We start from the raw sequence: 23,936 nt of genomic DNA on the forward strand, positions 1-23,936 counted from the left end.
ACGAACCCTACCAATCACCAGCCATTTCAGATCTCCAGAGTTCAAAGAGCTTCAAGAACAAATGATTTCTTAAAAGTAATTCAGATATTTAAATATTACTTAAAACTGTTTTCAGACAAATTAAAGCAATCATCAGACGCGAAAACGCGCAGCAGAGCCTCTGGGCGCAGGCAGCGAGGACAGCCTCGAGCACTCGGTGGGGTCCTAGGGCAGCCCTGGAACTGCTCCTTCCTTCAGGCGGGAGTATGGTCAGCTATGCGGGGGCGCGGAGGGGACTTGAGGGCGCTTCTGCGCACGCGCGTGCCGCCTAAATCTGCCCAGGAACCAGCCAAGTCCTCTTTTCGTTCTCAGACATGGTGAGTGAGGGTGTGTTTGGCACTGCTGTCCAGACGGGTCGGGAAGAGACTGGTTAGGATAATGTTGAGCCCTCAGTCACCATACAGTGGTTTGCCAAGTATTGGAGAATGGTTGGGTTAAGACACGGGCTTTGGAAGGTTTCTTGAGGGCTCCGAGAGGACGAAGGGTTACTCAGCGTTTTCTGCAGACTTCGCGGGCCCAGTTGCGGCTTCTCATTTTACCCAGGCTTCCTCCTACCCGGCGGGCCTCGGGATTCAGCAGCCCGATTTCTTAATCCCGCAAAGAAGCCAGGCCGGTTGGTGGTTCTTTTTTCCTTACGTATATATAATTCTTATGGCTCAAAATCCTTAGAATCATTAGAGATGTGATCTTGTTGAACATCTAGTAAATTTTAAATGGGGTCTTAAGGAAATTTACTAGTACGTAGTCCTTTTTGGTAATTGTTGTGACCTACTTAAAGTGAGTGCAATGCAGTCTCCAGCGCAAAGATCTAAATAAATGCGAGAAACAAGGCTTCTGGGGCCTTGTTGCAAATGCGGAAACAGACTAAAGCTGGAGAAGATGAGGCTAAAGGGACTGCTCCCTTGATAAATTGAACAGCTTTGGCGGTGTGTAGAGGTGCTTTGAAACCTGAATTTCTAGGATTAATAAACTTTCATTAAAGAACTTAACTGTAAATTATGGGCTAGCTAGGTTTTTATTTTAATGTTTCAGCTTGCTTTCTGCCACATGTAAACGGTAAGTTACCCTGAGTTGGTAAGCTTTTATAGTTTATGGTGTTTATTTTACTTATCTCTTCAAGTGAACGATAACAGATGAGGGTAATAATTTTTTGGGTCGATGATGAGCCGGCATGTATTCTGAATCTAAAGTTGATTATTACTACTTCAGCTCTAGAATTACTCTGAGACCTGAAAAATACCTGAACCTGTACAAGGGCTTTAGTGCCTTTTAGTCAGATACTTGGCAATTTCTAAACTGAAAGTTTTTGTATAGCAAGATGAAATCAAAGTAAAAAGTTCACATATATATTGAATAGATACTACGGCGTCAAACATTAAAAGATAAACATTGATGAAATCACTACCTTTTTATTTTGAAAGGGTACACCGCAGAAGGATGTTATTATCAAGTCAGATGCACCTGACACCCTGTTATTGGAGAAGCATGCAGACTATATCGCATCGTATGGCTCAAAGAAAGACGATTATGTATGTAAGGTTTTATGTTGAAAAATGTATTTTAAAGGAGTTAGACTATTCTGCATAAGCAGTCAGTGTAGGTCAGTATTTGTGGCCCGTGTTTCTTAAAAATTGTATCCAGCTCCTGCATGCCAAGGACTGAATTTATGTCCTTGAACTTCACTGAGTGTGCCTTTGCATATCTGAGGTTGAGGGTCAGTCAGAATTAACAATGGTCCTTACCAATACTTATTTAGAGGGCTTGACAAAGTAGATTCCCCTCCTGCTCCGATTTGTAAGAGGTTTGAGGTACAGAACAGATTTTTACTGTTGTAGTTGAGGTGGTACTTTCAAGGTCAATGATGTGTTGGCATGTATTATCTGAATTTATGGCTGATGTGTAATGACACTTTAGCTCTAGAATTACGCTGAGACCTTGAAAAAGCTTTGCCTTGAGTTTTAAACTTTGAAGAATAGTTTTCCTCTCTGGGACAGTCTTAGAAAAAGTAATGAACAATTCAACTGAAAGTAACTATTTTCCCCTGTAGTATCGAGACAGCTCAATTATCTACCAGCTTGGAAAACACCTAGTATTGATGAATTCTTGACTTAAATGTGGTAGGTTCCCACAACGTTGTATGGCTTTGTTAGGGCCATGTTTATTTTTTTCCCTGGATGGCTAAAGGGTTAGAGGATGACTTGATTCCTGCCTTTTTTTTTTTTTAAAGATTTTATTTTTCCTTTTTCTCCCCAAAGCCCCCCCAGTACATAGTTGTGTATTTTTAGTTGTGGGTCCTTCTAGTTGTGGCATGTGGGACGCCGCCTCAGCGTGGCTTGATGAGCTGTGCCATGTCCGTGCCTAGGATCCGAACCGGCCAAGACCTGGGCTGCGGACGTGGAGCACCTGAACTTAACCACTTAGCAACCGTACCAGACCCAATTCCTGCTTTTTTATGTAGTGCTCACTTGCTGATTCTTTAAACCCTAAGTTTGGGTTCACAGCAAACTACCAAGACCACCTGTGTGATTCAGAACCTTTAAAAATGCAACACTTTGAAGACTAGCAAAAACTTATTTCTGTACTCTGTTGTGTACCAGTTTTTATGTCTCCTTGATTAGCCACTGTTAGCTATTTGAACCTTTGGCATGCTTTGGCCATTTTGATTTCCAAGTAGTTAGGTCATTTGCTAATAGATAACAGATTTTGTACAGAGTCCGTATATTAAAAGAATGGATGTCTAATAAATACGTTGTACATACTCTAAAAGAAATGTCCTCAAACTTGAAAAGGGTAGATCTTTTATTAGCTTATACTTTGTCTCTTTGGAGAGATTCAAGCCCTATTTGTGTTAATTACAGATGAGTTTATTGTAGGCTTCTCAGATAAATGTTTGACCCCCCCCATCTACAAATCCGAACTTGCTACTGATAGGATCAAGTGAATTAAAAAGTAACAGTATGGCTAGTTAGCTTTCTGTGTTCAATCTCTAACCCTGCATCAGTTCAAACTGGCACATTAAAGTAATTGTGTATTTTAGGAATACTGTATGTCTGAGTATTTGAGAATGAGTGGCATCTATTGGGGTCTGACCGTAATGGATCTCATGGGACAACTACATCGCATGAACAGAGAAGAAATTCTGACGTTTATTAAGTCATGTCAACATGAGTGTGGTGGAATAAGTGCTAGTATCGGACATGATCCTCATCTTTTGTACACTCTTAGTGCTGTTCAGGTAAATAACTAATTAAAATTCAACAGTCTTGGTAGTGTATTCTCTTACCTGAAAGGGGAATTTGAAACCAGGTATTAGGAAGGTCACAAAATCAGTATCTATGTCAAAAAGTTACCCATATCTTTTCAAATGAAGTCTGTATTCTGCAAGGTCAGTGATGTGATGGCATGTATTAACTGAATCCAAAGTTGATGTAAGTTCTAAAATTACACTGAGACCTTGAATGGTAAAATGTTGATCAACAGTATATGTAAATATTTGAAAATCACTAGGTGGCGTTAAATGTTGTAACTTTGGTGTTAATGAAGATCCACAAATAAGGGTTTAAAGTCTTCTTTATGTATATGTAGGGTACTATAAAGATTCTTGGAATGCTAAGTTAAAATTTATATGAGGAAAATAATGCTTTATGGTTAAATGTTTGGGTTTATTGATAATACCTATAATTTTATTGCATGGAAGATAGTCTTCGTGTTTGAGAAAAGTTCATGATGTACGTAAACCAGAGCACTTTGCTTGCCTGACAAGTTAGGAGGTAGTTGAGGGAGAAATAGAACAGACTTAGCAGTATTGAGGTTTTTTTTTTTTAACATGGTCTCTCTTTGTTACAGATTCTTACTCTGTATGATAGTATTAACGTTATTGATGTAAATAAAGTTGTGGAATATGTTCAGAGTCTACAGAAAGAAGATGGTTCTTTTGCTGGAGATACTTGGGGTAATGTCCGTTTAATCCATGCTCCCGAAAGTACCAATGTCCTGTTTGGTGTTTATTGTAGTAATAGGCTTTGTTGCAAATTTTAAAGTACAATGCATCAGAGGTTTTGCTAATAATTTATAAGGAGATTTTTTAAGTTTTTCATTTTTTCAGGTCCCACTAAGCAGCTGGTCTAACTGGAGTTAATGGTCTGCTGGCAGTTCCAGCATGCACTGTGGTAGTTATAGCAGCATACAGGAGCACTGGAACAGAGGGGGCCAGTCTAAAAGATAAGGTAGGTGTCTTTTTTTTCCCCAGTATTTGGTGACTTTGTAAAGTTTTTAAAAAACTGCTTACTGGCAGGGGAAAAATATTCAAAAAACTTTACAAACTTACCGAATATTTGAGTGGAGGGAGGGAATAGTATTTTACTTGATAAATGTAGATAATCTCTGCTTTAGGGCTGAATACAGTGCAGGCCTGGAGAGACCAGCTGCTTCATGGGATGTGAAAATCTACTTTTATATAATAGGGTAAGTTTATGTCAATTAGAAATTGACTATTCCTTTTGGTTCTGTTAGTTAGTTACCTTTTCTTTCTGGGCACTCTGTAAGCAGTTTAAGATAATTTACTGTTATTTTTGACAAAGCATTTTTCTAGTTCTTGGTTTCTTTAGAAGTAAAGTGATTTCACTTCAGATGTGGCTTTCCTTCTGGTGACCTAAAAGTAAATGTTAAACTTTTGAACTCTGGAAATTTAACCATGTTAGTTATACAGTGTTTCTTTTCAGTTAACTTGCACCATTATGATCATAGACCTCTGGTAACACTTAGGTTTTTTTGTTTTGATCCCGTTTTGCTTTTAGGAGAAATTGACACAAGATTCTCTTTTTGTGCGGTGGCAACTTTGGCTCTCTTGGTAAGTTTTGAATATTGTATTGGAATGATGAAGCATCCATGATTACTCTGGAGTTTAATAGGCATATTTTTTTCTGTTTATAGGGGAAACTGGATGCTATTAATGTGGAAAAGGCAATCGAGTTTGTTTTATCATGTATGAACTTTGATGGTGGATTTGGTTGCAGGCCAGGTTCTGAATCCCATGCTGGGCAGGTAATTTATTCATGTAGATTAAAATGTAGTGTCAATTTTGAAAGGGATAACCAATTTAGTAAACTGGGAAAATTAATAGCAATTTCAGTGTCTGTTAAGTTTGAATGAAGTTAATCTGACTGAATGTAATATAATATGGGATGTTACTTAAGAATTGTTTAATTGCTGGTTAAGGAAGGTATTTTTACAATAGTTTGATTTATATGCTTTCCTGCCTTGGCGGAACCCTCTGATCCAGGCAAGCATAAGTAGGTTTGTAATCACCAAAAGTACGTTTTGATTTTCTGTTAATTTTTAACTAAGCAAATGAAAACATTCTCTTCCTGCCTATTCTGAATGCCTATTTGCTAGTGCCAGAGAACATTGTATATATATGATTGTTGAGTAGAATTTGCTTTTATCCCTGAAGAAATTGTGGGAATAGTATTTCATTGCAGAATTGAATGCTAGTAATAGTATACTTGGTTTTGTTCAACTAGTCATGTGATATTTACTTGCTTCCAATTCTAACTGTTCAATTACCAGCAAATTTTTAAACAAACTGGAGTTTTAATAATTTGAGTAGTTTTTATCACTATTTTATTATTGAAAAATTATTATACACATGTACTTTATGTCTGTAATTTTAGATCTATTGTTGCACAGGATTCCTGGCTATTACCAGTCAGTTGCATCAAGTAAATTCTGATTTACTCGGTTGGTGGCTTTGTGAACGACAGTTACCGTCAGGTGGACTGAATGGAAGACCAGAAAAGGTACTGTTTCGTAAGATAAACTGTTCTAATAGCTTTATAACCTGGAGTGAGTACCACTTTGTCTTAGATTTTTCGATGTTGCTCTTGTAAATTGATAATGAGCTTAACTTCCTCCCGTTGCCAATTTTTCCGTTGTACCTCCTTAAAAATGCCCTTGGCAAAAGTAAAACAAGTGGGGTTTAAATGCTTACTAACCCTGGTGTCCATTTAAAAGACACTCTTGAAGAAAAGATGTACATGGTACCTTCGGATACTCTTTTTTTATGACAAAGGTGCCTTTTGGTCTTCCCTGTCCTGAAGTAGACGCATGAGTTATCTGGAGAATACAAAATGGCAAATACTCCAAGGAGGAAGTGTTAGTAGTGTGGCTTCTTTGGCTCCCACTTTGTCTCTAGTCTTAATGGGCTGCACATAACTCAGGATTTCAGTGGTGACCCTGGAGATTTTAGTGGTGACGCCTAAAGCCTAGAAGGAGGAGATCTTCTTGGGCCCATACCAGTGTCCTGGGCTGGCACAGTGACTTCACGTGGGGCAGTGGCACCTAATTGGCCAATAGTATGTCCCTGATCTCAGTGAGGTCCTCCTTGAAGAACATAAAGCCCTCATTCTCCGGAGCTGGATTGTTCTCCAGCTGCCCGCAGATGGCCTCGTGCATCATGGTGTTCTTGCCCATCAGCATTACACACAGCCTTCCTTCAGAAGGACGTGCAGATCTGCTGCAACTGCTTGGAGCTCACACTGTCTGCTCCCATGATGGAGCGTTCTGAATAATCACTCAAAGGTTGGATGATCTTGAGGAAAGTAGTTGGACTTCCAGGTCATGCTGCCTTCCCTGGGCGTCACAGCAGTGTGTCAGGGTTTGCTACAGGGTTTAATGGTGATGTCACTCACACATTAGCTTTAAAATATATTTGTATTCAGACATAATATGAATTCTTATAAGATATTTTTCCCTATGCTTCTGAAGGCCTTGTATTTTTCAGGCATTGAAATAAAGCTATTTCTTCAAAAATCTCTTAATTCTGGACCTATGCCAGGCACTTGATCGTGCTTTAAAAACTTAGTATCTGGCAGCCAAAGACTGTTGTTAAGTGAACACATGCATCTTATACAGGAGTCTCCATGTGTGTTTATGAGTGTGAAAGGACAATGGGTTTGCCCAGAAAAAGATTTTTAAAAATAGGTTACAAAATTTTCATTCAAAATTTTTAGTAATTTTTTAAGGAAAAAGTCAATTTTTGACATTTTGATTTGGAGAAAGGAAATTACATTTTCCTTCACAAGTCCATAGTCCTGTTAAGCTTTCACACATTATGGGTCTTAAGAGCTAGGTAGTAAATATTTTCAGCTTTGTAGGTATATGGTCTTGTTGCAACTACATTAACTTCCCTGAAGAGCAAATGCTGCCATAGACAATAAGGAGTGAATGGGCCTGGTTGTGTTCCAGTACAGTTACTATGAATGCACTTGTATTTTATATGATTTTCCTGTCACAAAACTATGTAAAATGTTTAAGACGATTTGCACATACAAAAAGCTGGTGGGGTCGGCTCAGTGGCACAGCAGTTATGTTCACATGTTCTGCTTCAGCGGCCCAGGGTTCACTGGTTCGGATCCCTGTGTGGACCTAGCACTGCTTGTCAAGCCATGCTGTGACAGGTATCCCACATAGAAAGAAAAGTAGAGGAAGATGGGCATGAATGTTAGCTCAGGACCAGTCTTCCTCAGCAAAAAGAGGAGGATTGGCAGCAGATGTTAGCTCAGGGCTAATCTTCCTCAAAAAAAAGAAAAGCTTCTGTTGTAGTCTAGATTTGACCCAAGGGCTATATAGCTTTTGTTGGGCCCATGACCTAAAATGTCGTAGGGCATGGTGGTGCTTTCATCTGGGTCATTGTATTTTTAACTTTGCTTGCTCAAGATATCCAAGTTAAGGGGGCCATGGTGGGGGTAGGGGGGTGGTGGTAGGTAGGGAAACACCCACAGGTGGTTTCTAGTTAAAGTCTAATGAAAAACCTGGGCAACTTTGAACAATTAGAAAATGGTCCGGGGTGGGGATTGCCAAGAACCTGCACTTAAAATCTAGGGCAGCTTCTAACGTGCCTGTGAATGACCCAGGGATCTTGTTGACATGATTCTTTCTCAGCCTAAGCTGGGATCTTCTGCATTTCTTAAACTCAGGTGGCCATGGTTTAAGGAGCCAGGTTTTAGGTGATTTTTTAAGCAGGTATGTTAAAAAGTGCTGACCTACCTGGACAGCACTTGTTGAAAATGTGCTACCTAGGGAAATCATGTATGTACATCACGGTGGATTTCAACTTTACTTCCAGCCTCTTGGATAAGGGGCTGAGTTAGGCATTCATCGCAGATAGAAATAAAAGCGGATGGATGGTTGTCACTGAGCACTGAAACTCAGACATTTAGCATGGGTTTCTGTGGATTGGAGTGTTTGGTCTTCTCTTTTCAAGTGATTATCTTTATTTCTAAGCAATCATATTTATTAATTTCAGCATTTCAAATTGCATGTCAGTATATCCTTTGATTTCCGCCCCTCCTCCCCAATGTTTAGAGAGTAAAATTGTGGCAACTTTCTGTGGCTTTTTTCTCCTCCTAGTTACCGGATGTATGCTATTCATGGTGGGTCTTGGCTTCCCTAAAGATAATTGGAAGGCTTCATTGGATTGATAGAGAGAAACTGCGGAGTTTCATCTTAGCATGTCAAGATGAAGAAACAGGAGGATTTGCAGACAGGCCAGGAGATATGGCAAGTATATTTCTGACATGTTCATGGAAGTTAGATTTTTGTTGTTGGTTCGTGTTACTTTTATGATTCTAAGCCTTTCCAGACTTAGAAATGGAAAGTATTCCAAGTCTTGCTTTGAAAGCTGGATACTTTCTTTGTAGCTTTTTCTTTTTTCCTGAGGAAAATTCTCCCTGAGCTAACATCCATTGCCAATCCTCCTCTTTTGTATGAGAAAAATTAACTCTGAGCTAACACCTCTGCCAGTCCTCCTCTGTTTTTTTGTACGTGAGCACTGCCACAGCATGACTGGTGGAGTAGGTCTGTGCCTGGAATCTGAACCCATAAACCTTGGGCTGCTGAATCGGAGTGCACAGAACTTTAACCACTCTGCCATGGGGCCGGGCCCAATTTCTTTGTAATTTTTATTTGAGAATCTATGAAGGATATAAAACCAGTTTACAGAAATTTCTCATCACTTACTGCCAAAATTTATTTTATAGTAAAAGTCCTGTGTTAAAAACAACCATAATTTGAAATCGTTTTTCTTTAGAAATCTTTAAGCATGCATTCAAGTAAAGGAAATACAATAGGCTATAAATAATCATTCAGAAGCAGAGTTTTAGAAGTTTACATTTTGTAATACTCTATAAATTCTTATTTTTTAATAGGTAGATCCTTTTCACACTTTGTTTGGAATTGCTGGATTGTCACTTTTGGGAGAAGAACAGATTAAACCTGTTAGTCCTGTTTTCTGTATGCCTGAAGAAGTACTCCGGAGAATGAATGTTCAGCCTGAACTCGTGAGCTAGATTCATTGATGCAAAAGTTGCTTAGTATAGTTTTTGCCATCTTAACATTTCTGTATTTGAAGTGCTTATTAAACTTAAAAATGACTATTATGTTAATATTTTGTATGAATTGTGTTAATTTTAATAAATTATGTAGTTATTATACATATTGTAAAATACAGACCTTTATTGTATCTTCAACTTTAGATTTCCTCCTGGAATGCTATCATTCTGAGTACAGTATTTTATGCATCAATGTATTTGTTATTTGTATGTCTCTGTAACAGCAAACTTTGTTAGCTGAAGAAGTTTTCTGTTCTGCTTGACTTTTCTCATGTGCTCCCTTTATATGTTTTGTAACGATAGTTAATGTAAATTGGTCTGTCAGTGAGAATGTTAACTGAGAAAAATTGATAAATCCCATATATGAATTAAAAGATGCACAAAAATAATGGCTGTTGAAATTTGTGAATATTTCTTAGGTTTATGGTTACTCTGAGTTCGTTACAAAGTAATACAGGTAAATGACAAGTCACTATTTTAGAATAGGATTGTAATCTGAGTTACACTTTGTTCTCATTTTTTAACATTTTGTGTCAGAATGCCAGCTATTTACCCAAGAGACTTACCTTTTTTTCCCCCTCCTAATAAGGAAACAACTTGATACTTGACATCACATTTTTGAACCTGTGTTTTCAAGAAAGACTAAAATGAGCATAACCATTCTCAAACAGTTTTACATTTTTGGTGAAAAAATATTTTAGTGAACGCTTTTCTTGAGATGGAAGTTGAAGTTTTCTCAAGCATGTTTGCTGTACTCTGTAATATGTAATAGTCATTTTAAGAGTAATTTTACACATTGAGTAATGATTCATTTAACATATTGACCAATGTCAACTTTAACATCTTGAAAATCGGTGCTTTTATGAGATTCTTGAAGTGTCTAGCATTTTGACAATTAACTAAAGAGTTTGGGCTGAGTTGCCACTATTTTGTTTTCTGAAAGTTTGGAAGTCATTGGATGGAGCATAATCTTTTTTAATGGTGTCATTGGAAATATTTGAAGAGAGTTTTGAGGACTGCAGTCACTGCATGTGGGTGAACTATGCTGTGAATACCTGATTATTGAGATACTTAAGGGTTGTATGAATTCAGTGATGGTTTAAATGAATGTTTTCTAGTAATAGTATCCAAGTGTACAGTCATGGGCTGCATAATGACTTTTTGGTCAACAATGGACTGCATATGCAGTGGTTATCCTATAAGGTTAGTACCATATAGTCTGGGTGTGTAGTAGGTTATACCATCTAGGTTTGTGTAAGTACACTCTTGATACCTGCACAACGATGAAATTGGCAAATGACATTTGTCAGAACATATCCCCGTCATTAAGAGACGTGACGGTATGCTTCCCAATCCTAGCATCTCTGAAATTGGTACTATTTCCATAATCTAGAGAAGTAAACAGGCACAGAACTTAATTTCCCAAAGGCGGTCATTTGATGCAAAGCTAGTTTGAATTTGTGGTCTGTTCTTATGCATACTCTGGAAATCACAGCACTAGAAATTGAAAGATTGGGAACTGAAACTATCCAAGAGGTCTCATCCATTCTTTGGTTCCTACTTTACTGTGCACACGGCCATGTGCTTGCTGGGTGAAGGGCAATCTTACAGTGATGATGCAGGCTGTGGATATTTAAGCTGTGAGAGGTTAGTGGCTTTTCTGTATTTAGCCAGAAGACCCATGTTAGATGGTTTGCTAATGTGTGAGCATTGAATTTGTTTTCACCATCTTGTAGGCACCCGGTGCATAGATAGTTTCTTATATTTAAAAAGAACATAGTGTGTTTGGGTGTGTATAGGAAATGTTAAGCACCAAACACCCTGCGATAAGGGAAGTAGGGTGCTATGAGAATAATGGTGCCACCAAATCGGATGGTTATTTTATGGACGCTAAAGAATTCCGTTCTGCTGATATCTGAAGGTAAGTCAGGATGAGGAGGGCTGCACCTAAGATGAAGCTCATAACCAGGTACTGTGCGAGGTGGTGGGACTGGGAACGGCTCGGAGTACATTCCTAGCGTGGCTGGGGAAAGGTGAACGGACCCGGCGAGCTGGGGCTCTGCGCCTGCGCTCTGGGAAGCGCCGCGGGCAGGCGTCCTGCGGCTCCGTGCGCCTGCGCGCCATCCTCCCGCCTTTTTCCGCGTTGTCTTTGCCTGTGTGCTCCGCGACGGGACGCTCGCAGGTCTCGTACTTTTGGTGCCTCGGGAGGCCTGTGAGGATGCTGAGGCCTGAGATGTCGTCATCCTCGCCCTCCGTTCCTGTGGTTTCCTCCTCTTCGGCAGGGGCTCGGTCACAGGGTCCCCGCTACAGTTTCGGATTCCGGGAGACCTCTGGGAGCCGCTCTTCGGCCCCGGCCTTCTCTGCGCCCACCCCTCCCGGCACGTCTGGGGCCGCAGGCGACCGGAGCAGCAGCAGCAGTCTCCCTCGCCTCCCGCCGAGCGCCGGGCCTGCTCGAGGCAAGTGGGGGGCGGAGGGGGCGGTCCCCGTGGGCCGGGATCCGGGATACGGGGAGCGGGTGGCGCTTGCCAGAGGACTCAGCCGTGCTTCGGCTGGAGGGTGAGCACCGGTGCTCTGGGAATTCGAGGGACCGTCCCGCTCTGAGGCCGGCTCGAGTGCCTTCCGGCGTGCTGGCCCTCTCCCCGCCCCTCCGCGGGCCTGTGACAAAGGACGTGTGGGGATAGGACCGGCGAACCTCTTGGCTGCTGAACTTAAGTCTCCAGGTCCTTCTTGGACGGGATGAGAGTAGATTAAATTTAACATTTCATCTTATTCAGGTGATTAATATGTTTACTGTTAAAAAACGTATGTTCTTCAGGGCGAGTTCAACTCGTTTATTTTATATTCGGCCGCTCCAGTCATGGCGAAACCGTCACACAACGTTTTCACATGACGCTGCGGCTCAGCGGTAAAGTAACGAGTGCCCAACCTGGTGGTCGCTTTTCAGTTCGTCCCTGGGACGTTCCTGCGGTATTTGATGTTCTTGACCAGCATTCCCTTGAACTCTTTTCTTTTTTAAGATTTTATTTTTATTTTTCCTTTTTCTCCCCAAATTCCCCCGGTACATAGTTGTATATTTGAGTTGTGGGTCCTTCTAGTTGTGGCACGGGGGACGCCGCCTCAGCGTGGCCTGACGAGGGTGCCATGTCTGCGCCCAGGATCTGAAGCAGCGAAACCCAGGCGGCTGCAGCGGAGCCGCCAACTCAACCGCTCGGCCCCAGGCGGGCCCTTCTGGAACTCTCTTACTTTGATTTCCACTCTGCCGTGTTTTTCGCCTGCCTCCCAGACAACTGCTATACTCACCCTTGTTAGTCCCAAACGAGTGTTTTGTCCTTAGAGTTTTTTTCTAGGCCACTTCTACCTGGATGTGATTATCACCACAGCTCAGATGCCGTCTGTGCTCCAGATTCCTGTGTCAGACTGTCTTGTGGAGTTTCTAGTGAGAGACCCAAGGTCGCCTCAGGCTCACTGTGTGATTAATTGAATTCATCTCTCTGCAGCTCCTCCTTGTTTCTTTTATCTCAGTCATTGGGTTTTCTAAATCTTAAACCTAGAAGACTTCAGTAATTCAAGTATTCCCTCACTCACAACATCAAATAGTTAACAAGTCTTGTCTTTTTCTTTTAAACGATTCTGTCCCTTTCTCTCTCTGTGCCATGACAGACCCTCATAATTTTATGTCTGAATTATTTCATCAAACTGCTAAGGATTCCTTCTTGCCAGCTTACTTACAGTGTCACCAGAGTCATATGGAAAATGAAAATCTTATGTCCCTTGCCGATTAGCATAAATCAGTGGCTCTGTATCTGCAATTAAAAAATCAAACTCTTTAGAGGATATCCAAGGCCATTTGGAATCTATTTCCAATCTTTACAGCCTTATTGCCCGTTGCTTCTTAATATTTACCTTATTTTCTAACCTAACTAAGCTACTTGTGTTCCTCCAAGGCAACATGCGTGTTTACATTGTCAATATAATCCCCTCTTCATGAAATGTTTCGTCACTCATTTATTTTCAACAATGTTAATAACATCCACTAATTAATGAGCACTCCTCTGTTCTACCGTCTTACTGGGCATTTGGTATCTCTGATCCTCACAAAAATTCTGCACAGTAGATTTTACTTTTGTCCCCATTTTACAGAGGGAGCCAAGGCCAAAATAGATTAAATAGTTATGTTAGGAGCTGAGGATAAGAATGTTCTGTGCTCTCAAAGAACTTATGGTTCAGTAGGGAAAATCAATAAGTACGCTTTAAAAAGGTAAGTATATTTGAGGTATTTACAGATTTTTCAGGTATTTCTAAGTAGGAGAACAAAAGTGGCAAAAGAAATTCTGCAGAGGAAGTTCAGCTTGAGTTGATATTGAAGGATAAGTAAGACAAAGAATGTCAGCTAAAGGGAAGGAGGAGAAAAGAAACTAGAGAGCATTCTTTTTTTTTTACATTGGCACCTGAGCTAACATCTGTTGCCAATCCTTGTTTTTTTTCTTTCCTTCTCCCCGAGGCCCCCCCCCCCCCCCCCCCCAGTACATAGTTGTGTATTCTGGTTGTGAGCACCTCTGATTGTGCTATGTGGGATGCCGCTACAACATGGCCTGACGAGCGGTGCCATGTCCCTGTACTGAGGATCCGAACCAGTGACACCCTGTGCCACCGAAGCAGGGCGCACGAACTTAACCATTCAGCCACAGGAATGGCCCCTAGAGAGCATTCTTAAGAAAGAGAAATATGTGCAAAGACACAAAAGATGTATGATATAGTATTTCACGCTTGTAGACTGCAAATAATTTTGTTTGGCTAGAGCAGGAAGGGTGATCTGATATAGATAAACTTGGAGTGCTTGTAGAAATTCCATCTGGGAGGCAAAAAGGTTTTGTCTGCCATGCCAACAACAGGTCTCTCTGGCTTTGGTGATTGGAGAGATGGTAATACTATTTCCTGATAAAAGGAATTTTGTAGGAGAAGCGTTAGAGGGAAAAGCATGTCTATTCTGTTATAGACATGTTGAGTGTGAAGAAACCTCTGGGATGTCCATATTCATATTAAGGCAATTGAATATATGGATCTAGGGCTAAGAAGAGAAACTTGAGAGAGAAGATTTGAAGTTACCCAATATTTGAGCCCAGAGTGGAGAAGATAAAGAAGATACAGCAAAATAGAGATCAAGGAAACTGGAGGAGAACTAAGAGAAGTTTGAAGAAGGGCCTTAGAGTCTAAAAGTAACCTGAGGGGCCGGCCCTGTGGCTGAGTGGTTAAGTTCTCATGCTCCGCTTTGGCAGCCCAGGGTTTCGCCGGTTTGGATCCTGCGCGCAGACATGGCACTGCTCATCAGGCCATAGTGAAGTGGTGTCCCACATGCCACAACTAGAAGGACCCACAACTAGAATACACAACTACATACTGGGGGCTTTGGAGAGAAGAAGGAAAAAAAAAACTTAAAAGTAATCTGAGAACAAGAAACAGCACTTTCATTGTCTCCAGTTTCTGGTAACCACTCCTTTCCTCAGCTCCTTTAAGCCTAGGGATGGTAAAGGAGCACACTGTATGTTGGTTCTACACACTTCTTTGTGATGATATCCTTACATCCTCTCTACACCTTTGTAAATATTTCTTTTATCAAACTCCCCTTAAATTATCCTAGTTTGAATGTGTCATCTGATTCCTGCTGGGACTCATACAGAGAAGTTAGATTTTATCTGATAGTGGATATGGGGAGACACTGAGGAACTGTAAGAAAGGAGAAATTTCTTTTTCAGAAAGATCACTGGTTATGAGATGAAGAATGGATTAGAGAGGCATAATATTGAAGGCAAGGAGAACAATTAGGAGACTTAAAAAAGGCCTGAAGAAGCTATGAGCTTAAAATGGGCTGGTAGGAGTAGAGATGGGGAGAAATTTTAGTGATATTAAAAAAAAGAATTACATGACTTGGTCACTGATTGAGTGTTAGAACTGATGAACTAGGAGTTAAGAATGACTCCTAAGTTTATGACTTGGGTGACGGGGTACAAAATGGTACAACTGACCATGACTGGTAATAAAGAATAAATTTTGAGGGAAAGATAATGAGTTCACTTTTGGATATTTAGAAGTTCTGGAACAAATCTAAAGGTTTATATCCAAAAGGGAGTTAGATATAGGGACCTAGAGCCGCATTATCTGATATAACTTTCTGTGATGATAGAAATATTCCATATTTGAGGTGTCTAATATGGTAGCCGCTTTTGAGCATTTGAAATCTGGCTAGTCTGACTAAGGAACTGAATTTTTTATTTTATTTAATTTTGCTTTATTTACTTGGAGTAGCCACATAGGAGTAGCTACTGTATTGAACAATGCAGGTATAGACCTAAGAATGGTTTTTGTATTTTTAAAGGACTGAAAAAGTAAAAATAATTTTTATTTTATTTTATTATTTTTTAAAAAATGTTTCCTTCTTCTCCCCAAAGCCCCCCATTACATAGTTGTGTATTTCAGTTGTGGGTCCTTCTACTTGTGCTGTGTGGGATGCCACCTTGGCATGGCTTGATAAGCAGTGCTAGGTCGGTGCCCAGGATCCGAACCAGTGAAACCCTGGGCCGCTGAAGCAGATTGTGAAAGCTTAAGCACTCAGCCAAGGGGCTTGCCCCAGAATAATATTTTTGACATGTGAAAATTATATGAAATTCAAATTTCAGTATCCAGAAATAAAGTTTTATTGTAACACAGCCATGCTCATTCATTTACATATTGTTTATAGCTGCTTTCCTGTGATAGTTATGGTGTCAGAGCTGAGTAATTGTGACAGACCATATGGCCCACAAAGCCTAAAATATTTACCATTTAGCCCTTTATTAAAAAGTTTGCTGACCCACGGTTTACAAGGTAGGAGAGGAGTTATATAAGGGTTTTGGAGGTGTCGGGAAATAGATATTAATAGAAACCAAGATAATAGATGAGATGCCCAGAGAAATGTATAATGGTTATTTGTGAGAAAAGGTGAAAAAGTATGGAACTCTGGGAAGCCAACAGAAAAGAAACAGACAGAGGAAAAAGGATCTGGCATAGGAAACTAAAAGCAAATGATGTAAGGAGAATCAAGATAGAGTGTTGTCATAGAAGTCAAGGGGAATAGGAGAAAAGAGCCCCAATGTATATTTTTAAGAACTTCTATGTTCCAAGACACTATGCTAGGCTGTTTATGCATGCTCTTTCAAATTTTATGACACCCTGTAAAATAGGTAATATATCAATAGGTAAGTACCTAAACAAGGAACTGAATCCAAGTGAGTATAAAACTCTCTTTATACCAATTGTATGGGAGGAGAGAGTTTGAATGAAGAAGTCAACAGAGGAAAAGAGGTCTCATAATTACTATACAAAGTAAATGTATCTGGTGTATTGAAGATTAGAAGGTAGTTTATGATTTCAGCAAGGGTAGTCTCAGTGAATTTGTAGAAGCCAAAGCCATATTAACATGCACTTTTCCTTATATTTTAGTACAAGATTGTTTATCAATAATGTCATTAAATTTGTCGTAATTAGTTATATTTTAAAAAATCATCGATGAAATTTTATAGAAAGTGAATATGATATAAATTATAGGGATTAATACATCATTGCATAATTCTGAATCTTTAAGAACTGATATTTAATTTTTTGAATTTAGGTTCATTCTTTGGAAACAAAAGATCTTATGCAGAAAACACATTTGCATCAAACTTTACTTTTGGTACAAGCTCATCTTCTGTACGAGATAGTAATTATCCTCAAATGCTAAAAACTCCATTGTCTGTTGGAAATCCCCAGGGATCAGGTTATAAAAGTTGGACACCGCAAGTGGGATATTCAGGTAAAATGAGTGTAATATTGACCTAGATGACCTTTTGAAACTTTTAAAGTTTTGTAAATTGTAAATTAAGGTGGTTAAGTTCATTTGAAGTTATTTGTAACTGATATAGATGACTGAAAGATAAATACATCAGTTTACCCATATCCATAATTGAGGCTAGGTTAATAAGTCTACATAGTGTCTGATATTGTTTGTTAAATGCACATCTACATTATTTTAACCGTTCTGACAAAACAGCACAAGAAAGAGAAAGCTCTCCTTTTTGTACATGATATTTATTTAAATCTAGAAGTTTATCCTGATAATACTATTGACTGTTTTTTTTAATACTTAAATTTTAGTTTTTCTCTAAAACTACTAGATTTTCTTGAGGAAAAATGAGTGAAATAGGTCTACATATGTAAGCATTTTCTAAAGTACATATAGTGGTATTTCTTGGTTACAGGGTATGTGAATGTGTACATTTACAAGATAATGACAAATTATTTTTCTAACTATTCTACCAACACATACTCTTAGTAGCAATGTATGAGAATTCTTGATCTACATCCTCTCCAACATTTATTATTGTCAGACTTCTTAATCTTTACCGGTCTAGCAGTTGTAAAATACTACCTAATTGTAGTCCTAATTTGTATTTTTCCGGTTATTAAGAGGTTGGTGTTTTTTTTTTTTAATTGTCTCTCTTCTCTGCTGTACTATAAACTCCATGAAGGCAGAGATTGTAGCAGTCTGGATCCAGTCTGAAGTAGAACCATACAGTGATTTAAATGGGAGAGACTTAATGTAAAGAATTAATTAAACCATGATTAAAGAATACCTATAAGATATAGAAAAGTCTATAAGCCACTGTAGGGCTGAGGGGACTCCCAAGACAAGTCCCTCTCTGGGACCCATCTTCAAGGCTGGGGTACAGATCTCACTGGAGAAGGTGAAGTTGAACCTGTTGAATGACAGATTGAGTAATGCCTACAGATTTGCCAGGCCCAGTACTGGTTCACTGTCCAGGGCAAACAGGAAACAGGCAGGGTGGGAGAACTGTAGCCAGTGGCTGCCACATGGATGAACAATGGGAGTGGGCTCTGGTGTGGGCAGGAGGCCTGGGGCATGCAATCTCCTGTTTGGGAGGGTGGTGGCATCCAGAGGACTGTGGAAGACAAACTTGAAGAGAGAGTGAAAAGAGCAGAGGGAATCAGTATGCGCAGGAGGCCTGGAGTGCAGGATATCTTTGTCAAGAGGGCTGTGGGAAGTCTATTACCATGTCATGCTGGGACTGTGAGATTGTCAACAGACAGCACATTCTGTGTGGCTGGGGCACATCACCACCAGACATCCTCATACTTACACTGCTGACCCACCATGCTGCAGTGGAAACTGCCTGAGAACGTTTCCTCGTACAAGGTCCCTCTAGTGCCCTCTACTGAGAAACTTGACATTATGCACACGTAAAGGAGAAATGCTTATAGGAATTCTGTCCATTATTTCAGAGCTTATATTGAAGGGTGAATTGGGAACTGAGCGACAATAAATTAACTGGCATAACTCTTTTGTCTACTCAACTGCCAAATATATCCTTCTACACACATTTGGACTCCTTTACAACAGAAAAAATGACTCTGTATTTCTACCTAGTGATACATCTGTCCTTGCAAGTGAGGGAGTTCTCACTCTTTCCCAAAATGAGGGGACTTATAGTCCCAACAGTCATTGTATATTAATTATCTCAAATTAATATCGAATATTAATTATCCACTGAATATTCTGTTACCTAAAGACTAAATTGTAAAGTTAACCTCCGTTAACTTATGTATAAAACTTTTTAAAATTGAAAAGAGAGAGAAAAAATTGGTTAGTTTATACAAATAAATACATGCATGTAACAAAGCATAGAGAAAATATCCAAAGCTACTACAGTTTTTATTTCTGTAATTGTTCATGAGCTTGTAGTTGATATCTAGGGCATCCTTCTTCCACTACCCATTCCATATTTCTCTTACTCTCAGCAATAAGGGTGGAATGACCCAAACCTTCATTCCTGAAGCATCTGAGTCCTTAGTCACCCTGCCTTTTTTTGGTTGCTGTAGTTTTTCATTAACCGTTACTATTGGAAATACTCAGAGGTATCTCAGAGAATCCCCTGGGTTCCGTACACAGTCCTCTTTGCCTCCATTGTGTATAGCAACATGATATCCCCTTGGTAATCAGGATTGACTACTCCATCCATAGATAACCCCCTCCCCGCTTTTTCTTTGCCATTTGATTCAGTAGCGTGAATAAGGAGCACACATGGCGAAATGGCCAGGTGGCAGTCTCATCTTCCAGTTTAGTGGATCCATTCTTGTGTCACCTGGTAGAACCAGTAACCTTGTGGAGACTAAGATCTCCAAACCAGCAGAGCTCAAAGTTACCAGAATGGGACTTGAAAATTCTTCGGGTAGGTTAGTAGGTTTGATAGTGAGAATAGCCCCTCCCACTTCCACCCCTTGATCCCTCGACCCATGTATTCTGGCTATGAGGAACACAGCATCATGTAATGGTCTGTGATTCATACTATAGAGTGTATCCCGTATGACAGAACTCCATTTTTTCAGGGTGTTGTCTCCCAATTGGCACCGTAATTGAGTCTTCAGTAAGTCATTCTGCCTTTGGAGTAAGCCACACATTTCTGAGTTTTGGGGTTTGTGGTAAGACGTGTTGATTGAATGAGCATGAGCCCCTTGATGTACTTCCTTTGCTGTGAAATGAGTTCCTTGATCAGAGGCAATACTGTGTAGAATGCCATGATGATGGTGATGCTATAGAAGCATTGTGGGCAAGGAAGGCAAATCCATATCTAGAATATGTGTTTATTCCAGTGAGAACAAATATCTGCCTCCTCCATGAGGGAAGAAATCCAGCATAATCAACCTACCATCAGGTGATGGGCCGTCCTCGGGGGAGTGGTGCTATTTCGGGCATTTAATGTTCATCTCTGCAGTTGGCAGGTTAGGCACTCAGCGGTATGGTTAATCAGGTCAGCCTTCGTAAGAAGAAGTTCATGCTGTTGAGCCCATGCATAGTCTCTATCCTTGCTACCATAGCCACTTTGTTCATGGGTCTATTGAGGAAGCGCTGAGATGGCTGGGAAAAGAGGCTAATTGACATCCACAGAGCATATCATTTGTCCACCTGATTATTAAGAGTCTCCTCTACAGTGGATGCCCTTTCGTGGGCATTCACATGAGACACAAATATTCTCAAAGTTTCTGCCCATTCTAAGCGATCCACCCACATACTTCTTCCCCAACATTTCTTGTCGTCATCTTCCAATCCTATTCCATCTAAATCCCTGACCATCCAGCTAAACCATTAGCAACTGCCCACGATTGAGTCTAAATCTGTACTTCTGGTCATCTCTCATTCCAGACATGGTGGAGAACCAATTGTATTGCTCAAAGTTCTTCACAGATGAAAGATCAAAATGAACAAAACAATTCAAATAGTTGGAAGAAAATAGTAATGCATATCAAATATCAAATAACTCAAGGAAGGAGGAGTTACTTAGCAGAAAAGCAATGGAAGAAACTGTAAAGAAAAAGATTATCTATACAAAAGCAGAAGTCTTTGAGATATCAAAAAATCAAGATTGGTAGCAACTATAAATTATTGTCATTGATTTACAAAATTCTCAGAAAAACAGATTGAAGGACATTAAGAGCTAATAAAAATTGTATGAAAAGGGTATAAACATCTCAAAAGAAAATATAGAATACAAATGGATAGACTAAATGATGTTCAATTTTGATAGTAATTTTTGAAAATATAAATATAGGCACCAGTCCATTAAATTATCCAAGGATAATAATAGTAATAACAGTAATAGTGATACATTTCAGAAATTAGTAACAAGAAGGATACATTGATTGGTTTTTCTCATATACTGCTGATGGAATAAAAATTAGTATACTTCTGAAAAGAGATTTGGCAATATATATGAGATCTGTAAAAAATGATTTTCCACTGTTCCAGTAATTTGACTTCTAAGGATCTACTTTAAGGAAATAATAAGAGACCTAGAAGAAAGCTTTATCCACTAGGATACTCCTTATAGTATTATTTATAGCAGAGAGATTAACAGTATAAATGTTCTTTTAGAAGTTTAAGAGAGGTGTCTTCTGAGTGCACTGAATTTCCATTGAAACTTGGTATTTATTTTCCAAATAAGCATAAGAAGATCATATTCTGTTGCAGAACTTAAACTGACTTCTGTAGATCTAATATAAACTCAGTCACCATGTATAACATGGCTGTCATGATGAAAGGGTTCTGAGATGTAGACACAATAGATTTTTAAGTGAACTCTTAAGTTGACTTCTGACTAAGCATAAATATACAAGTAATTTTGTAGGTATTATAATAAAAGAATTGAAAAGAAAAACAGAAGCTAGGTTAAGGAGAAAAAGGAGAGAAGACAGGGGGTATATTGAGAGGTTGACAAGGGAATAAAAGATAATTTAGCTTTTTTAAAAATAAAATTATAGGTGTTTTTAGTGTGACTTTTTTTATTCCTTCATTAATAATGCCCTATATTTAAATAATTTCATATACTTTAGAAAACACTTCTATATTATTGCATTTAATTCTTAGAACAACTTTGTGCAAAAGGTTTGGTATTTCTAGTTTACAGATGAAGAAATGGTAGTTTTAGAAAAGTTAAACACCTTACTTGAATATTCATGGTTTATAAGGCACAGATCTCAAAATCAGTAATATATGTAATGGTTAGGAGCACCAGCTGTGGAATCAAGCTAACTGAGTGCAAATTCTGACTCTACCGGTTCCATCCATGCCTCTCTCCTTATCAGTAAATAGAGAAAATAATGATGTCTCTTTGAGAAAGTTGTGACAATTAAATGAGTTGATCCAAGTAAAGAACTTAGAAAATTCTTTGCACATTCATAAAATATCCAACATTCCACAGATGTCTCAAAATTGGAGTTTGTAGTTGTATACTTTTATACTTTATGAAATGCATTCATATATATAATTCCACGTGATCTTTTCAGCCAGCTTTTGAGTTAGGCAGAGGAGTTATTACATTATATTTTTTGATTTATGATAATTTATTATGAAATAATTTGCTCAAATTCATATAGCTTTTTTTTTTTTTTTTTTTTTTGCTGAGGAAGATTTGCCCTGAGCTAACATCTGTGCCAGTCTTCCTCTATTTTGTGTGTGGGTTGCTGCTACAGCATGACTGCCGATGAGTCATGTAGGTCCACACCCAGGAACCAAACCTGGGCCACCAAAGCAGAGTGTGCGAAGTTCAACCACTAGGCCGTGGGGCTGGCCCTCGTTTAGCTTTCAATTACAGAATAAGATAAATAATTTAGATTTTCTGATCCCAAATTCAATATTCCTTTCATAGCCCTATTCCAATAAAATGCAAAATAAGACAATGTATAAACTTATTATTTCTAAATATGAAGTTAAGTTTTGACAGAATACTTTGAGAGTTAACATTTTTATTTGGTCTGGATATGAAAAGCTATGGTTTGATGCTGAAAAAATGATTATCCTTGGATATTAACAGCCATGTCCTAGACTCAGTGCTTTGGGATCTTATAAGAAAGAACTAGAAATTATTAATGTTTATACTTTTTCTTTTTAAAATTTTTTTAACAGCTACATCCTCATCTGCAGTTTCTGCACACTCCTCATCAGTTATTGTAGCTGTTGTAGAAGGGAGAGGACTTGCCAGAGGTGAAATAGGAATGGCAAGTATTGATTTAAAAAGCCCACAAATTATATTATCTCAGTTTGCAGACAACACAACTTATGCAAAGGTAAGTATTTATAATCCTATAAAATGGTTGATCTAGAGGGCAGTATGCAGATTTTTAAGTCAGTGCTTTCTTAATTAGTTTACTTTTTGGTAGAATAAAGGTTATTTACAATTGCACTAATGTAGGTTACTTTGAATTAAAATAATTGTTTTTCATCTTAACTTTTTGAATATATTTTGTCCTAAAAATAATGTTTTGCTGTTATTTGAACATTTCAAATTACTGTTAATATTAGTTTCTAAAATTAATATCTTCAAATTAATAATTCCTGGACTCATTCCAAAGATAATAAGTATCTAATAATGTTATCTCCAAAGGGTTGTTTCTACTGATCTGTATTTGAATTTTATTTTCCAGAATTAAAAGAAACTGATGTCTTAGATCAGTCATAATTTAATCTCTTAACTTCTTGCCTTCACTTCCTATCATTCATCAGTTTGGGCTGCTGGCCTCTTGTTGTGAGAATTTGTGTGACTTACCAGATAGAGCTAGTATACTCCTAATCTCTATATTCTAAAAAGTTATCATTAAAAAATATGATATACTATGTTATCTTTGGTGTTTTATTTTTCTTTATTCATTTACCTAATTCCCTTTTCTGATTCCCTAGAATGTAGGCTTCCTTTTCATACCTAATAATTAATTTTTTAAAAAGATTTTGTTTTTTTTGCTTTTTCTCCCAAAGTCTCCCGGTACATACTTGTGTATTTTTTAGTTCTGGGTCCTTCTAGTTGTGGCATGTGGGACACCACCTCAACATGGTTTGATGAGCAGTGCCATTTCCGTGCCCAGGATTCAGACTGGTGAAACCCTGGGCTGCTGAAGCAGAGCAAGTGAACTTAACCACTCGGCCAC

At 38.9% G+C, this 23,936-nt stretch overlaps 2 protein-coding genes and 3 non-coding genes across 6 annotated transcripts in view; all 5 read left to right on the top strand.

The window, feature by feature from the left end:
- The first annotated feature begins 315 nt into the window (after window positions 1-315).
- On the top strand, window positions 316-9,817 carry RABGGTB (Rab geranylgeranyltransferase subunit beta). 2 transcript variants are annotated; one of them, XM_046645733.1, is made up of 9 exons: window positions 316-356; window positions 1,461-1,568; window positions 3,077-3,274; window positions 3,886-3,991; window positions 4,836-4,888; window positions 4,972-5,082; window positions 5,712-5,837; window positions 8,449-8,598; window positions 9,246-9,817. In XM_046645733.1, exons 1-9 carry the CDS (start codon window positions 354-356, stop codon window positions 9,384-9,386), a joined length of 996 nt encoding a protein of 331 aa, XP_046501689.1. In that variant the 5' UTR covers window positions 316-353; the 3' UTR covers window positions 9,387-9,817. The 2 variants fall into 2 exon arrangements, with proteins under 2 accessions (XP_046501689.1, XP_046501690.1); XM_046645734.1 differs by lacking the exon at window positions 316-356 and adding an exon at window positions 388-652.
- On the top strand, window positions 1,193-1,271 carry LOC124230142 (small nucleolar RNA SNORD45). Its single transcript, XR_006886082.1, has one exon. It is a non-coding gene; the product is annotated as a small nucleolar RNA SNORD45 (small nucleolar RNA).
- Window positions 1,893-1,976, top strand: LOC124230140 (small nucleolar RNA SNORD45). Its single transcript, XR_006886080.1, has one exon. It is a non-coding gene; the product is annotated as a small nucleolar RNA SNORD45 (small nucleolar RNA).
- LOC124230141 (small nucleolar RNA SNORD45) lies at window positions 3,424-3,495 on the top strand. Its single transcript, XR_006886081.1, has one exon. It is a non-coding gene; the product is annotated as a small nucleolar RNA SNORD45 (small nucleolar RNA).
- Window positions 9,818-11,646: 1,829 nt separating the features above from the next.
- MSH4 (mutS homolog 4) overlaps window positions 11,647-23,936 on the top strand; it is an 82,655-nt gene continuing 70,365 nt past the window's right edge. Inside the window, exons 1-3 of the mRNA XM_046645116.1 lie at window positions 11,647-11,884; window positions 17,074-17,256; window positions 22,921-23,081. Coding sequence (XP_046501072.1) covers window positions 11,647-11,884; window positions 17,074-17,256; window positions 22,921-23,081 — 582 coding nt within the window. The remainder of the gene's footprint in view (window positions 11,885-17,073; window positions 17,257-22,920; window positions 23,082-23,936) is intronic.

Source organism: Equus quagga, chromosome 18 (genome assembly GCF_021613505.1).
Source record: "Equus quagga isolate Etosha38 chromosome 18, UCLA_HA_Equagga_1.0, whole genome shotgun sequence".
Classification (NCBI taxonomy): domain Eukaryota; kingdom Metazoa; phylum Chordata; class Mammalia; order Perissodactyla; family Equidae; genus Equus; species Equus quagga.